Raw genomic sequence first — 14,155 nt, 5'->3', positions numbered from 1 at the left:
ATCCAGATCCAAGTGTTTAAAGTTTGAAGTAACCCGAGAACGGCGTGGTCCTTATGAATCGTTCCCTCCTTCTCGGTTGCACTGCATGTTGCATGTTTAGCATAGGTGGAGGTTTCAGCCACAGTAGTAGCTGAAGCACAGAAGAATGTAAAGCTGAATGTTTCCTTGGGCTCAATGAATAGCTTTTCCATCTCAGCGCATGTTTTTCTTGGGTAATACCAAAAGTGGCTGATTTGTTCAGCAGCGCATTTAAATACAAACAAACAGAAGAGTGTCGTTGGTACATGTGGTAGCAGATTATGAAGAACTGCACTTCCTCGAGTTCAGTTAAGATTCATAAAAGTGTCAGTATGAAGGGCAAACATGTAACTTTCTAAATTAAAACCAAAGGAAGAAACACCCCCAAAAAAATCTAGGTTTAGAGTTGGTCAAAGCAAATGTTACAGCGTTATGGCAGATATAAACTCACAAAGAGTTTAAAGTAAAATTGATAAAAAAGCAGCAGTTTGTCTTTCTTCTTATAGAAAAGTGCTTCAGGCCTCACATGACAACCCAATTAATCTAATCTTATCTTTTATGTTGAAGAAAAAATATGCAGGTTTTCAGCTGAAGATGTTACAAATAAAGTTTTTTTATAGAGCTAAATAAACTTTATTATCAGTTTGTCTTGTTTTTACTTTTTCTGTCACATTTCTGCTTATCAGCAAAAGTGTTTTTCTGATCAAGCAGCATTTTAACTATGACACTAATAGGCCACTTTATCCTCCACACATGAATGTACTGTCTACTTGTTGACAGCTGATGTGTCTTTTCATGCACACAGCACAGAAAAATATCATTGTACCTTCATCTTAAACGGTTCTGACAAATATCATTGTTAGGAATGAAAAATCGAACCAAGTTCATTTGATGTCACATAAATTTCAGTTGTGCTTATTTTGTTAGTCTGATAAAGAAATGCTGCACGTTTCATTTGTGAGTGTGTTGTGAGGCAGCTCTGTCACATGCAGGACACAGTGGTAAAAGCAGCTGTTGGGTGTTATAGGTCGTGTAGTTTAAATTGGGAAAATGGGGAGGGGTGGAGGGGTGCCTATATTCATTTTGGCCGTCCAGGCTTAACCGAGAAAATCTCTGTGCTTCACATTCTGTAGATGTGGAGAAACAAAGGAACCTCCAAAGAACAAAGACTGTTGATCACATATAAACCTGTCTTACCATTAGCAATTATTGCTTTGCTAACAGGAGGAGGAGGACCAGGGTTTGAACCTCACGGGCAATGTTCAGTGACACTGCAATACCTAATCCTTGCAGCAATGAGGTTTAATGTCATATATTCATTCATAGTCTGGGAAAAAAACAGAAAAATCCAAATTAGATTGGAAATTAGTGAGTTGGTTTAGTGAGATAAGATTTATACAGACAAAAACTGAATCTCTAAACTTGATATAAGATCTTCAGAGAAGTTAAAACCTGTGACATGTTGTGACATTCAGGGCAGGAAAATACTAAATATGAATGAATCTATCAACCTGACAGGAAGTATACAGGACAGATTAAACCCTGTGATTATCGACTCTGTTGCAGGTGGTGTTGAAGGCGGAGGGTAAAGTCCACACCCTGACTCTACGCAATGTCGAGCAAAACGAAGCCGGACAAATCAAACTCGCAGCCAAAGACTTCCAGACTGAGGCCAGTCTTACTGTCAAAGGTAACCCAACAACACTATTTCAGGATTTTTAACTTAATTCCAGACACCCTCTCTACTTTTAAGATTAGGCTTAAAACTTATAGTCAGGACTGGATCAGGTGACCCTGAATCCACCCTGGTTATGCTGCAATAGACTTAGGCTGCTGGTGCCTTCCATTGATGCACTGACTGTTTCTCCTCTCATCCCTTTTGTGTTCATAGGCCACTCCAGATTTAATTATGAGTTATTATTAATCTCTGGCTCACTTCCACAGCATGTCTTTTATCTTGTTTCCCTCCCCTCACCTCCAACTGGTGGCAGCAGATGGCCCCGCCCCTCCCTGAGCCTGGTTCTGCTGGTTCTTCGTCGCTAAAAGGGAGGTTTTCCTTCCCACTGTTGCCAAAGCGCTTGCTCACAGGGGTCATATGATTGTTGGGGATTCTCTGTATTATGGTTGGCTCTTTACCTCACAATGTTAAGCCGCTTGAGACGACTGTTGTTGTGATTTGGCGCTATATAAACAAAATGGAATTGAATTAAATTGAATTGATGTCACCAGCTTTTTTAGTGTCCTTCTAGAAGACAACAGCAATGAACACTGCACTTGCCACAGCTGACTGATAGAAAATCTCCAGCATTTTACTCTGCAAGTTGATATATCTTGGTGTCTTTATAAAATCGAGCATGCAGTGGTTGTGTTGGTTGGTCTTCCAGTTCAATTTGTTTGTTTGTCAATGTGGATGGATACTGTTAAATGCACTTAAGATATTCAATTCAATTTAATTCATATAGCGCAAAATCACAACAACAGTCACCTCAAGGTGCTTTATATTGTAGGGTAGACCCTACAATGATATATAGAGAGAAAAACCCAACAATCATATGACCCTATGATCCTACGAGCAAGCAGTTTGGCGACAGTGGGAAGGAAAAACTCCCTTTTAACAGGAAGAAACCTCCGGCAGAACCAGGCTCAGGGAGGGACTTTGTCAGTGCATGGTCCAAGTAGTTTCCACTACAATGGTAAGTTTTCTGTTTCAGATTGTAAACATGACTCAGGATCACAGACAGCTCACTGGCACAGGTCCTTATCATTTGTATTGCTGATTGTTTTACTTAGGTCTGTAATTTGGGTAGGTACATATCTCACAGAAAAAAGAAAACTTTATACTGTGAGATATGAAAAAAAAGGTTATTTAAAAAGGTCATTATGAATGTATAAACTTTACTTGTGGAGGCTGCACAGGTGTATTATCAAATCCCCAAGATTATTTTGCACTTACCCATCTAACGCCAAAAAACACAATTGGCTTGGACCGCAGCTACTCTCTTACTGCAGCTTACTGAGACTTTACATTGTTAACTTACATTTTTCTGTGGGCATTTTAAGACTAGAAGAGGTGAAACGTTGCACTGATAAATCAACCACAATATGTGACTATCACTGCAGCCTTATTTTATTGGCCAGGATGAAATCCCACGAAAAATAAACTGATCTTTAGTGTTCAGTTTCTACTTCACTGAAATTCAAACTGCTGTCTTCTCTGTTTCTTTGTTCATCCAGAACCACCAGTGGAGTTCACTAAGCCTCTGGAGGACCAGACAGTGGAAGAGGAGGCCACGGCCACACTCGAATGTGAAGTTTCCAGGGAAAATGCAGAAGTGCGATGGTTCAGGGATGGACAGGAGATCCGCAAGACAAAGAAATATGAGATGATCGTTGACGGCTGCAAGCGAGCGCTGGTCATCCACGACTGCACTTTGGACGACTCAAAAACATATGCTTGTGATGCTAAAGACTTCAAAACCTCATGCTTCCTCAATGTTGAACGTAAGTATAGTTGTGAAATGGGAAGAAAATTAAGTTAGAAGTTATTAGGCATGAAAAGGAACCCCAATTAGACTGTGACTCACCCCTTATTGGCCTAAAACAACCCTCTCAATGAGAAGGGGTCCCCACGGTAACTAATGGGCCCAAAATGGGACAGAAGTACTGGGCCAGCTGCCGACTGTCTCTATGCCTTCAAGGAACTGTTTCGTCATAAAAACCCATCCTATGACTCTCCAGATCTGTGCTGATATTAATCCTGGCAGAGATTTGGAAAGCCGCAGGTTTTGAGCTGAATGCTCATAAATTTGAATCTCAGCACTGAGCAGCCCCATTCTGTCACTTTATGGCTGAGTTGCAGTGTTTCTTCCACTTTGCAAAAATACCATTTATAGTTTCAGTCAGTGAGAGCCTTTGACTTGAAATCTGTGGGTGCGTCAAAACAACCCATTGTTTCACAAATGTTGGTAAAGGTGGGTCCTTGATTTTATACAGCTGTGGCAATGGGACTGAAAGCACCGGATTTCAAAGATTAAGAGGTGTGGCCCAGTAGTGTTGGTCATTAAGGAAACAGTCTCTGTTTTTGTTAAGGAACCCTTTTTAAGAGATAGATGGCACTCTGAGATTTGTGATTTTAAGCTCCAAATTAAAATCAAATTACTTTTAACATGCCTGTATACATACTCATTTGTCAAATCACAAATCACAAACTCCCCACAAAAGTTAAAGTGCCTTTTAAAACAGTAAAGAAACTTCCACATGAAGCCCAGAGGATACATTGGCCTTGCTCTTCTATTAAGGTAACCTCCCCTCCAGGAGGTGGTAAACTGAGTGTATTAACGAGTCTCTTCTCTTTGTCTGAATAGCTCCACACATTGAGTTCTCAAAGCCACTCCACGACGTCGAGGTTGTAGAGAAGGAATCAGCCAGGTTTGAATGTGAAGTGTCCAGAGAAGACGTCAAAGTGAGAACACACGCTTTTGCCAGATGAGCTTACAGTAAAGGTTACATTTCATGTTTTCTTTGGACTGATCTTGCTCTCAGTGACCTCTTCCTTCACATCTCACAGGTCCGCTGGTTTAAGGACGGAAATGAAATCAGAAAGGGAAAGAAATACGAAATTATTGCACAAGGTCGCCAGCACATCCTCATCATCCACAAGTCTGTGTTTGACGATGAGGCTGAATACGAATGTGATGCAAAGACCTCAAAGTCCTCTGGCATGCTCACTGTCGTTGGTAAGAATCAAGAAGTTCTTCTTCGATCACAGCCTCTTTCTTCATACACGTATTAATGTGTTTGGTTACTTGATTTTATTATTTAACGTTAGATGTAATTGTTCAGTTCTTCAAAGCTAAAGATAATATTTGACAATTTCTGATGCTCAAAGTAAAGTTTTTCTCAGATATTTGAACCATCACAAGAACAGAAAATTACAATTTTCTTCAGTTTGGTTTAGTTGGATTAAATTAAATAAATCAAGGAAAACAGCACATTTTACATTTGTGTGACCAATAAATGTTTGTGATTTGGAGATCAGTCAGTGAAATTAGAATATGAGTTGGATAAGCAGAAGTGGACAGATTGATTTGATAATTTAACATAATTTTGCTGAAGCTGAATGAGTTTTATGAATTAGATATAAATGATGTGAGCATGATAGCAGTTATGGCAGTTTACTGCTAAAATATATGTTGTTAAAAATGTATTAAAAGGTTTTAAGCAACTAATGGAGGATTCCTTTCATTGCAGAGGAGGAGACAAGGTTCACCAAGAACCTGTTCAATGTGGAGGGAACTGAGTCTGACAGTGTAAAACTTATTTGTGAAGTCTCCAAACCCAGCGCAGACGTTATCTGGTACAAAGGAGACACGGAGCTGCCAGAGGGTGGCCGCTATGAGCAAATTGTAGATGGGAAGAGAAGGATACTCCTGATCAAGGATCTGAACATGTCTGATGCTGGAGAGTACAACTGCAGGCTAAGTTCCAGCAACAAAACTTCAGGAAACCTCAAGATTAATGGTACGCAAAAAATGTTAAAGGCACTTGGAACAAAGTAACAGCGAGAGCAGTAACACACACAACAAAGAAAATGCAGAGAAATAAATCTAAAATCAGGATTTATTATTTTAAACCCTTACCTTTCAACATATATCACTCCATTTGCAACCCATCTTGGGTAAAGGTTAGGTTTTGGTTAATTTCAGGCCATTGTTATAGGATATTTTACAATTTGAAGCACCTAAATACAAACCTTTTCTCAGATAACTTGATTGATTTGACTTGATTTGAAATGTGACAGCCTCTAGGAAATGTTCGTTTTTAGCATGTGGCTAAAAGAAACCCGATTCTAAGCCTTAGTCTCACTGAAATAAACCCATCTCTAAGCTCTGAAATGCTTCCTGTGTTGCAGAATTAGCTGCTGAATTCATCTCAAGGCCACAAAGCCTAGAAGTGGTGGAAGGAGAGAAGGCAGCGTTCACGTGCTCCGTATCCAAGGAGACCTATGAAGTCAAATGGATGAAGGATGACGTGGAGCTCGAGGCCGGAGAGAAATACCAGATAGTCACCGATGGCAAGAAACGAATCCTTGAAATCAAGGACTGTGAACTTAAAGATGAGGGTGGATACATAGTTATGATTGGACCAACTAGAGCCAGCGCCGACCTTACTGTGCTCGGTAAGCCCTGCCCACTTTAAGTTTATCTCAGTTAATGGGAAGAAAACCTGCTCCCGGGAGACCAAATGAAGTTTTAAATTAGTTTGTTTTTCAAGTACACTAAGCATTTTCCCTGAATCTGTATTTAACAATTTACATTCGAGATCAGTCTTGTTCAACATTGGCAGCATGAAGCAAAATATAGGAATTTATTGAAGTAAAATTTCTTTTTCATATTGAATGTATATCTTTTTTTATTAATAATATTTTTGGCAACACATTCTGAAACGTAATATTAGCTAGAAGTACTTGCAGTGCAGGAAGGTGTCATTTTTGGGTTTTGTTTCTTCCCCGGCTCAAGGAGTTCAGCCGTTTGAAATTAAAGTCTTTTGTCCAGATGACCCAGAAATATTCTCATTGGTGTCTGCTCTATTATTTTCTGCAGAGAGACTGAAAATCATCACTCCTCTAAAAGACACAGAGGGCAAAGAAGGTCAGGAGGTCGTCCTGAACTGTGAGGTCAACACAGAGGGAGCAAAGGCCAAGTGGCTGAAGAACGACGACACCATATTTGAGAGCAGCAAGTACGTAATAACCCAGAGAGACAATGTCTTCTCCCTGAGAATCAAAGATGTCCAGAAGGGAGACGAATCCAACTACAGCATCAACTTGACCAATCAGAGAGGAGAGCATGCCAAGAGCAACTGCAGCCTGACCATCAGGGGTGAGTGGTTCCTGGCAGCAGCATGGCTGCATGTTTTGTTGTGTTTGCAGTCCCACTGTCACATAAAGTGAAACATCACCGAGTATTGTTGCTGAACATGTACATCACTTGATGATTTCTACTTTGAGCACTTAATGTATCACATTATAAGACTCACATCATCTCTAACATGATGATGGGTTCACCAAACAACAGTCCTCAGACTTGGTCCAGTAGATCACCTTTGGCATGAGAAGGAGAATTGTAGGATGTCCAATGTATTATTAGCAAAGTATATAAATGCAAAGTACCAAAGTACCTACAGTATTAATGTCTGAAATATGACTGTACTTTGTGTTTTTTCAGAGGAGAGTCTAAGAATAGTGGTTCCCCCGGAGGACATTGACACTCAGGAGAAGAAGACCATCAGCTTCTCTTGTAAGGTCAACAGGCCCAATGCTACTCTGAAGTGGATGAAGGCCGGTGAGGAGATTACCCTCAGCAAACGCATTGTCTACAGAGTTGACAAAGACAAGCATACTCTTACCATCAAAGACTGCACCCTGGCCGATGAGGGTGAATACACAGCTGTAGCCGGAGATGACAAAGCCACAGCAGAGCTCATCATCAGCGAGGCACCGACGGATTTCAACGTGCACCTAAAAGACCAAACAATCACCGAGTTCGAGGACGCAGAATTTACATGCAAGTTGACCAAAGAGAAAGCTGAAGTCAAGTGGTACAGAAATGGCCGAGAGATCAGAGAAGGACCCAGGTGTGTGAAACGTTTCTTTTTCTCTGTGAATGATGTGAACACACTCTGTTCATTTAATTTTAAACTGTGACCAACACAACAAAGACCAAACTGATTTCACTGTTAATATATTTCATTATAGAACCTTATTATATTTATATTATAAGTAAATACAGAGTACTAAATATATACTGTACTGTGCAAAGGTCTCGAGCCGCCCCTTATTTCTTCATACTTTGGTTCCAAGGAGCCATACTATGTCCTATTGTTCGAAGTAGTCCTGAGCAATAGATCTCCAGGCCTTCTGAAGGTTTTTTATTGTTTGTGTTTGAGCACTGGCTGCTTTTTTTTACTCACTTTCAGCCCAGTCCATTTTCCATCTGTCCATCTATCCATTTTCTTCTGCTTATCCGGGGCCGGGTAAACCCTGAATAAGTGGAATGTCAAGGAGTTCACAGAGATGTCACCTCTCTGGCGTGTGCTGGGTCTTCACCAGGCCTCGTTCTAGTCGGACATGCCCGAAACACTTCACCCAGGGGGGCATCCTTTACAGCACGTCCCATTTAGTGCTGCAATCATTTCTATTACTTGCACCACACAATAACGGTTTACCACTTTGCAGAGAAAGGCAAAGCACATGCACGCCATCAAGGAGTACTCCTGCATGCCACGGCCAAAGTTTAAGCAAGTTGGACGCTGGTTTAGCTCACTGGGATGAGCAGGCAACCATATGCTGTGTGGCTGGCCCGGGTTTGAGTCCAACCTGCCGCCCTTTACTGTATGTTCCCTCTTTCAATCTGCTTTCCCTTCAGCCTCTCCGTCTAGCCAATAAAAAGGCCAAAAAAACCCAGTTCAAACCAGTTGACCGCTGCACCCTGTGACTTGCCTTTGCTCAGCCAATAGAAATGAAGCCTACAGCTATGCCAGGTTCAACCACACAATGAAGGAAAACGTTCTGTGCAGATCCAAGTTCAGTGAACTTTTAGACATACATATGTAGGGACCTCCAGTCCTTAGGGAAGCTTTTTTCCTCATACTGTAATCCATACATGTGTGCACGTGTTTTAATAAATCACCACACCTGTTTCCCACTGTCATAACAAAAGATAAAGAAATGAGGGGTGGCTGAGTCTTTTGCATGGTACTGTATAAATACAAATTAATCAACAAAAACAAAGGGAGAAGTTGCCCTCAGTAATTTCACTGTTTTTGAACACACGTTCCTGCACAATTACTCTCAGTTAGCAGCCGTAATCGGAGCAGGACAAATTAGCATGGCCAGCTACACTGCACCCCCAAATCACAAACTGCAGTAACTCCCAGACTTAATGACTTTACACATTTACAAAGGAGACAAAACAAAAGTTTATTTTTGTATCCACACAGAATTCTTCCTTATGAACAGTGTCCTCCGTTTTTACACTTTACTGTTTTGGAATCTGTCTCCTTCTTTACTTTTAAACAATTCACTATTTTGTCTCAGATACATATTTGAACGAGATGGAAAGATTTGCACTTTGCGCATCAAGGAATGCAGACCTGATGATGAATGTGAATATGCCTGTGGTGTGGAGGAGAAGAAATCCAGGGCCAGGCTTTTTGTTGAAGGTGAAATCCTCAGCGTTGCCTCCAAGAGTTTTCAGTAGAATGTAGTTCCTCTTCTGTTCCTGCTTGGTGTGACCGCTTTAAAAATGTTATTTTGTCCTGCAGAGACCCCAGTGGAAATCATCAGACCCCCGCAGAACGTGTTTGAACCTCCAGGCTCGGACGTTGTATTTGAGGTGGAGCTCAACAAAGACAGAGTGGAGGTGAAGTGGTTGAGGAACAATATGACCGTTGTCCAGGGAGACAAATACCAGATGATGAGCGAGGGTAAAGTCCACAGATTGCAGGTCTGTGAGATCAGACCTCGGGACCAGGGAGAGTACAGAGTCATTGCCAAGGATAAAGATGCAAAGGCCAGGCTGGAACTGGCAGGTGAGAGTGCAGACACAAAAAATACAATAACTGTCACTGCAGTCACTGCTACTGCAGTCCAAGTCCAAGGCATTGTCCAGTGAGCCATGGGTTACTTAGAAAAATCTGTGTTGTGTTCAGTAGTTATTGTACCTGCTACATGTGCTACTGATGATATTCCTCACCTCTTGCAGCTGTGCCTCAGATAAAGACCACTGACCAGAACTACGTCACAGATGTTGGAAAGCCTGTTATCATGGTCGTCCCCTACAGTGCCTATCCACAAGCTGAAGCTGACTGGCTGTACAACAACCTGAGTCTGCAAAAAGACAACATCTACACCTCAGCTGAGCACACAGAGTACCGATTAAAGAACCCCAAGAAGGTCGACGAGGGCTCCTACAAGATCATCATCAAAAACAAACATGGAGCGGGAGAAGCTTTCATCAACCTGAATGTCATTGGTAAGGTCTCCTTTGTTATGTAGAAGCAGCTGGTTAACTACAAGTAAACAAAATTATACTAAATTAGTGTTAAGACAGTTTACAATTAAAATTACACTGAACTGCAGCTTCCACAAGGATTTTATAGTAATTACGTGTGATATTAGAGATAAAATAGTTACTAGTACAAGCTAGTTTTTTTAAATAGTCTGACCACTATTGGGATCATTAATGTTAAATGTGAAGCCAAATCTGGACAACACGTCGTCAAAAGCTGTGTTCTGCTATATTAATCTAATTCAGATGATACATAGTGCCTCAGTATTTCTCACCCCATACATAATGAATGTTACTTAAATCTGCAGGTTGTTTCCTTCAAAAGTAGCTGAAGCAGCATGAAAAGGTGCAAAACATTATTTTTAATTGTCAAAAAGAAAAGCATAAAAATTCTCAAATCCCATAATAACGAGTGAACTTTAAAAGCACCAGTCATACTTAAAACAACAAAATAATGGGTGTCGTGTGGTATTTTCACATCTGCTGTTTCTGTGATTAAGAATAAACTTTAGAACGGGTTTCTCTTCATTCAGAGCTGATACTGTAGTGTAGATGTCCACAGGCTGCTTATCTTATCCTATAATGTGATTTTCTTTTTCCAGATGTCCCAGGACCTGTGAAGAACCTCCAGGTGACTGACACTGCAGATGGTGAGATCAGCCTCGCATGGGAGGAGCCTGAGAGCGATGGCGGCAGTAAAGTCATCGGCTACGTAGTGGAGAGACGTGATGAGAAACGTAAGACCTGGACACTGGCCACCGACCATGCCGAAAGTCCTGAGTACACAGTGACCGGCCTCCAGAAGGAGTCCAAGTACCTATTCAGAGTCTGTGCCCGAAACCGGGTTGGCAGCGGACCCACTGTGGAGACTGACGAAGCTGTGCAAGCTAAGAACAAGTTTGGTGAGATTTACTGTATTTATCTTTTGCACACATTTAAATAATGATGTAAAGTAGTTCTGATGTTAGACAGTAAGCTTCACTTTAAGGTAACAAAAAAGATATAAAACTAAGTTGAAGAGATGTTACTTTTTTAGGTAAAATAAAAACAAACAATAGTTTAACTTTATAAATATAGAGACTTTATATTGCAAAATACTGATAAAAATTTGTAGTGCATGAACTGATATCTTGGTAATGTTAGCTTATTGTTCTCGTAACTGAATTAGACGGAGGCTAAATCAAATTATCTGAATATGGTGAGTATGGTGTTAATATAACAAACATGCCAAATCTTTGAAGTTAAGTTGACCTGTTCTGCTCATATCCTTGTTTCTTTTTTAAAATCTTTACTCTGTTAGAGTTCAAAATAACCCATGATATTTTATTTTAAACTGTTCCTTTACACAGCCACCAACTTTCTCTTAGCTTCTTTATGAGCCACAGGATGTTTCAGATTAAACAGAAGCATTGATATTTTGATGAAAAGAAATTAAACAGTCTAGTTAAGTGGACAAAAGTAGCCCAAACTTCCAAGTTCAAGATCTTTGAGGTGCAAATTTAACTTGATATATACTTTAATACTTGGATGCTTGAACACATGTTCACTAAAATATATTTTGTTTATCTCTGTAGATGTTCCTGAAGCTCCTCTGAATGTGATCGTGGGAAACGTCACCAAGTTTGGCTGCACTCTGTCTTGGGAGCCTCCCACGTCAGATGGAGGCTCTCCCATTACCTCTTATATCATTGAGCTCCGCGACAGGACGTCAGTGAAGTGGTCTCCTGTCCTGGTGGCCAAACCTGATGACCTCAGTGCCATCATTAATGATGTCATTGAGAATAAAGAGTACATTTTTAGAGTGAAAGCTGAGAACAGAGCCGGTGTCGGCAAACCCAGTGCTGCCTCACAGCCCGTCAAAATCATGGATCCAATCGGTGAGTTTGGCTCATGGAAAGATGATTGGTTACCCTTTCAAGTAAGAAAATGATTATCTAATGGTTAGATAAGGTTAGTCTGTCCCTCAAAATCAGGGAAAATCAATATTGAACAGAAAGAAGCTAGCACTCCAAAGCAACTTAACTAGTTCAGTGTCAACCTTTCTTGCCTGGTAAAACGTAACACACACACTGGTTTACCCTAGGATACTTCTAACTTAACAGGTTTAAAATTGGTGTTTTCTGATCACCTGCAGAGCGTCCCAGCCCCCCTCTGAACCTGTCCTGGCAGGACCAGAACAAGAGCTCAGTGCAGCTCACCTGGGAGACTCCACTGAAGAACGGAGGCAGCATGATCACCGGATACATCATTGAACGCTGTGAGGACGGTTCTGACAAGTGGCTCCGCTGCAACGCCCGTCTCTGCCCTGACCTCTTCTACAAGGTACAAATCAAAGAAAATCATCTGCAAACCTGAGTAGCTGTTTCGTTGATGTTCAGTGTCTTGTGACCAAAAACAACCTTTGAGTAAAAGCCCTTTATCAGCTGCTTCGGGCTAAAAGCGTGTCATTAGATAATTGACAAAACAAGCCTTCCAGCGAGGGTTTAAAAAAACCTGTCATTTAAAAAAGGCATACCAGTTATTTCAAAGTAAAAACCTCCCAAAACTGTCTTTTAAAGTCTTTTAAATAAAAGGTTTTTTAAAAGTTTGACATTTCTTTGTTGTAATCCCTCACTGACGTTTGCCTCAGGTGTCAGGTCTGAAATATGGGACTAAGTACAACTACAGAGTGTTTGCTGAAAACGCTGCCGGAGTCTCTGAGCCTTCAAACATCATCGGACCTCTGCTAGCTGACGACCCACATGGTGAGATTAATGAATTAGTTCATAGTTATTTTATTCATATGCTATTCCTTCATAGTAAAATCCTTGGCAAAGGCAGGCACGTTAAAACCTCTGTCTCTTCTCCAGTTGGTCCAAGCTTTGACCTGAGTGCTTTTAAAGATGGCCTGGAAGTGATTGTTCCCCAGCCTCTCACCATCAGAGTCCCCATAACTGGATATCCAATACCTGTTGCTAAGTGGACCTTCGGAGAGAAGGAGCTATCCAGCGTGCATGATGAGCGGGTTTTCCTCATGACAAAGTCAACATTTACAGAACTAATGGTCACTCCGAGTGTCCGTCCAGACAAAGGCATCTACACGCTACATCTGGAGAATGATGTCACATCGGTCTCTGGAGAGATTGAAGTCAATGTTATTGGTACACCTAAAAAATCTTCCCTAAAAAAACTGAGCAGAGCCTTGACAAATGTTACATTTTTGTTAAAATTGTGTCATCGGATTTCTGTTTGTGTCTCCAGCTGCACCCAGTGCTCCAAAGGACTTCAAGGTCCTTGAGGTGACTCGGCAGCATGTCCACCTGAGCTGGGAGGCTCCAGAGCATGATGGAGGAAGTCCTCTGATTGGCTACCAGGTGGAGAAACGAGACGTGTCCCGCAAGACCTGGGTCAAGGTACAACAGTGACATCGGCTTTCAGAGTGTGCTGAACCAGCTGATCACTACATAATGTGTCATCTAATATTTAAATTAAAAAAGTGTAATTTTATATTTTAAAACACACACACGTGTAAGAGAGAGAGTGCTCTGTAATTAGCTGGCTCTGGGTATTCATGAACAAGTAACAGCCGAATCGTAACAACACCTGCTGACTGGCACTCGTATAGTGCATTTCCAGTATTATCACCCACTCAATAATATCTCCCCTCATACTATTTCCATGGCCCCAGCCTGTCATGAAGAAATGTTTAGCTGGACTGCACATGGTGATGAAGGACCAGTTAAGCCTGATGTTAATTCTTCTTTCTCTAAGGTGACCACAGGGATCCAGGATCTGGAGTTCACCGTTACTGACGTGGTTGAAGGGAAGGAGTATTTGTTCAGAGTCACCGCCTGCAACAAATGTGGACCGGGAGAGCCAGCGTATATTGACGAGCCAGTTAACGTCTCCTCTCCTGCAAGTGAGTAATGGCAGTGTTCAATGTGTAACATTGATGTTAATGACAATACTGGCTGTCTCTATTAATCAAAATACTTAAACACATTCTTCGTACACGTAGAGTCAGAACAACACGAGACTTCCTTTCGATTAAACTGCTTCTGAGAAACTTTCTAAGCGCTCCAACTGTT

At 41.2% G+C, this 14,155-nt stretch overlaps 1 protein-coding gene across 3 annotated transcripts in view; it reads left to right on the top strand.

Moving 5' to 3' along the window:
- LOC146690116 (titin-like) overlaps positions 1-14,155 on the top strand; it is a 218,377-nt gene that overhangs the window by 104,669 nt on the left and 99,553 nt on the right. For all 3 annotated transcript variants that reach the window (XM_085434978.1, XM_085434981.1, XM_085434979.1), the window contains 18 exons: positions 1,585-1,708; positions 3,253-3,519; positions 4,383-4,480; positions 4,586-4,754; positions 5,269-5,538; positions 5,930-6,196; positions 6,621-6,899; positions 7,245-7,653; positions 9,116-9,240; positions 9,343-9,609; positions 9,783-10,052; positions 10,691-10,990; positions 11,663-11,965; positions 12,223-12,410; positions 12,718-12,832; positions 12,938-13,228; positions 13,329-13,480; positions 13,839-13,986. In XM_085434978.1, coding sequence (XP_085291104.1) covers positions 1,585-1,708; positions 3,253-3,519; positions 4,383-4,480; positions 4,586-4,754; positions 5,269-5,538; positions 5,930-6,196; positions 6,621-6,899; positions 7,245-7,653; positions 9,116-9,240; positions 9,343-9,609; positions 9,783-10,052; positions 10,691-10,990; positions 11,663-11,965; positions 12,223-12,410; positions 12,718-12,832; positions 12,938-13,228; positions 13,329-13,480; positions 13,839-13,986 — 4,042 coding nt within the window. The remainder of the gene's footprint in view (positions 1-1,584; positions 1,709-3,252; positions 3,520-4,382; positions 4,481-4,585; positions 4,755-5,268; positions 5,539-5,929; positions 6,197-6,620; positions 6,900-7,244; positions 7,654-9,115; positions 9,241-9,342; positions 9,610-9,782; positions 10,053-10,690; positions 10,991-11,662; positions 11,966-12,222; positions 12,411-12,717; positions 12,833-12,937; positions 13,229-13,328; positions 13,481-13,838; positions 13,987-14,155) is intronic.

This window comes from Copadichromis virginalis, linkage group LG16, assembly GCF_057382275.1.
Source record: "Copadichromis virginalis isolate Kocher_CV1m ecotype Utaka linkage group LG16, C_Virginalis_male_GT1.1, whole genome shotgun sequence".
Taxonomy (NCBI): Eukaryota; Metazoa; Chordata; class Actinopteri; order Cichliformes; family Cichlidae; genus Copadichromis; species Copadichromis virginalis.
This window is presented reverse-complemented; position numbering and strand designations above follow the sequence as displayed.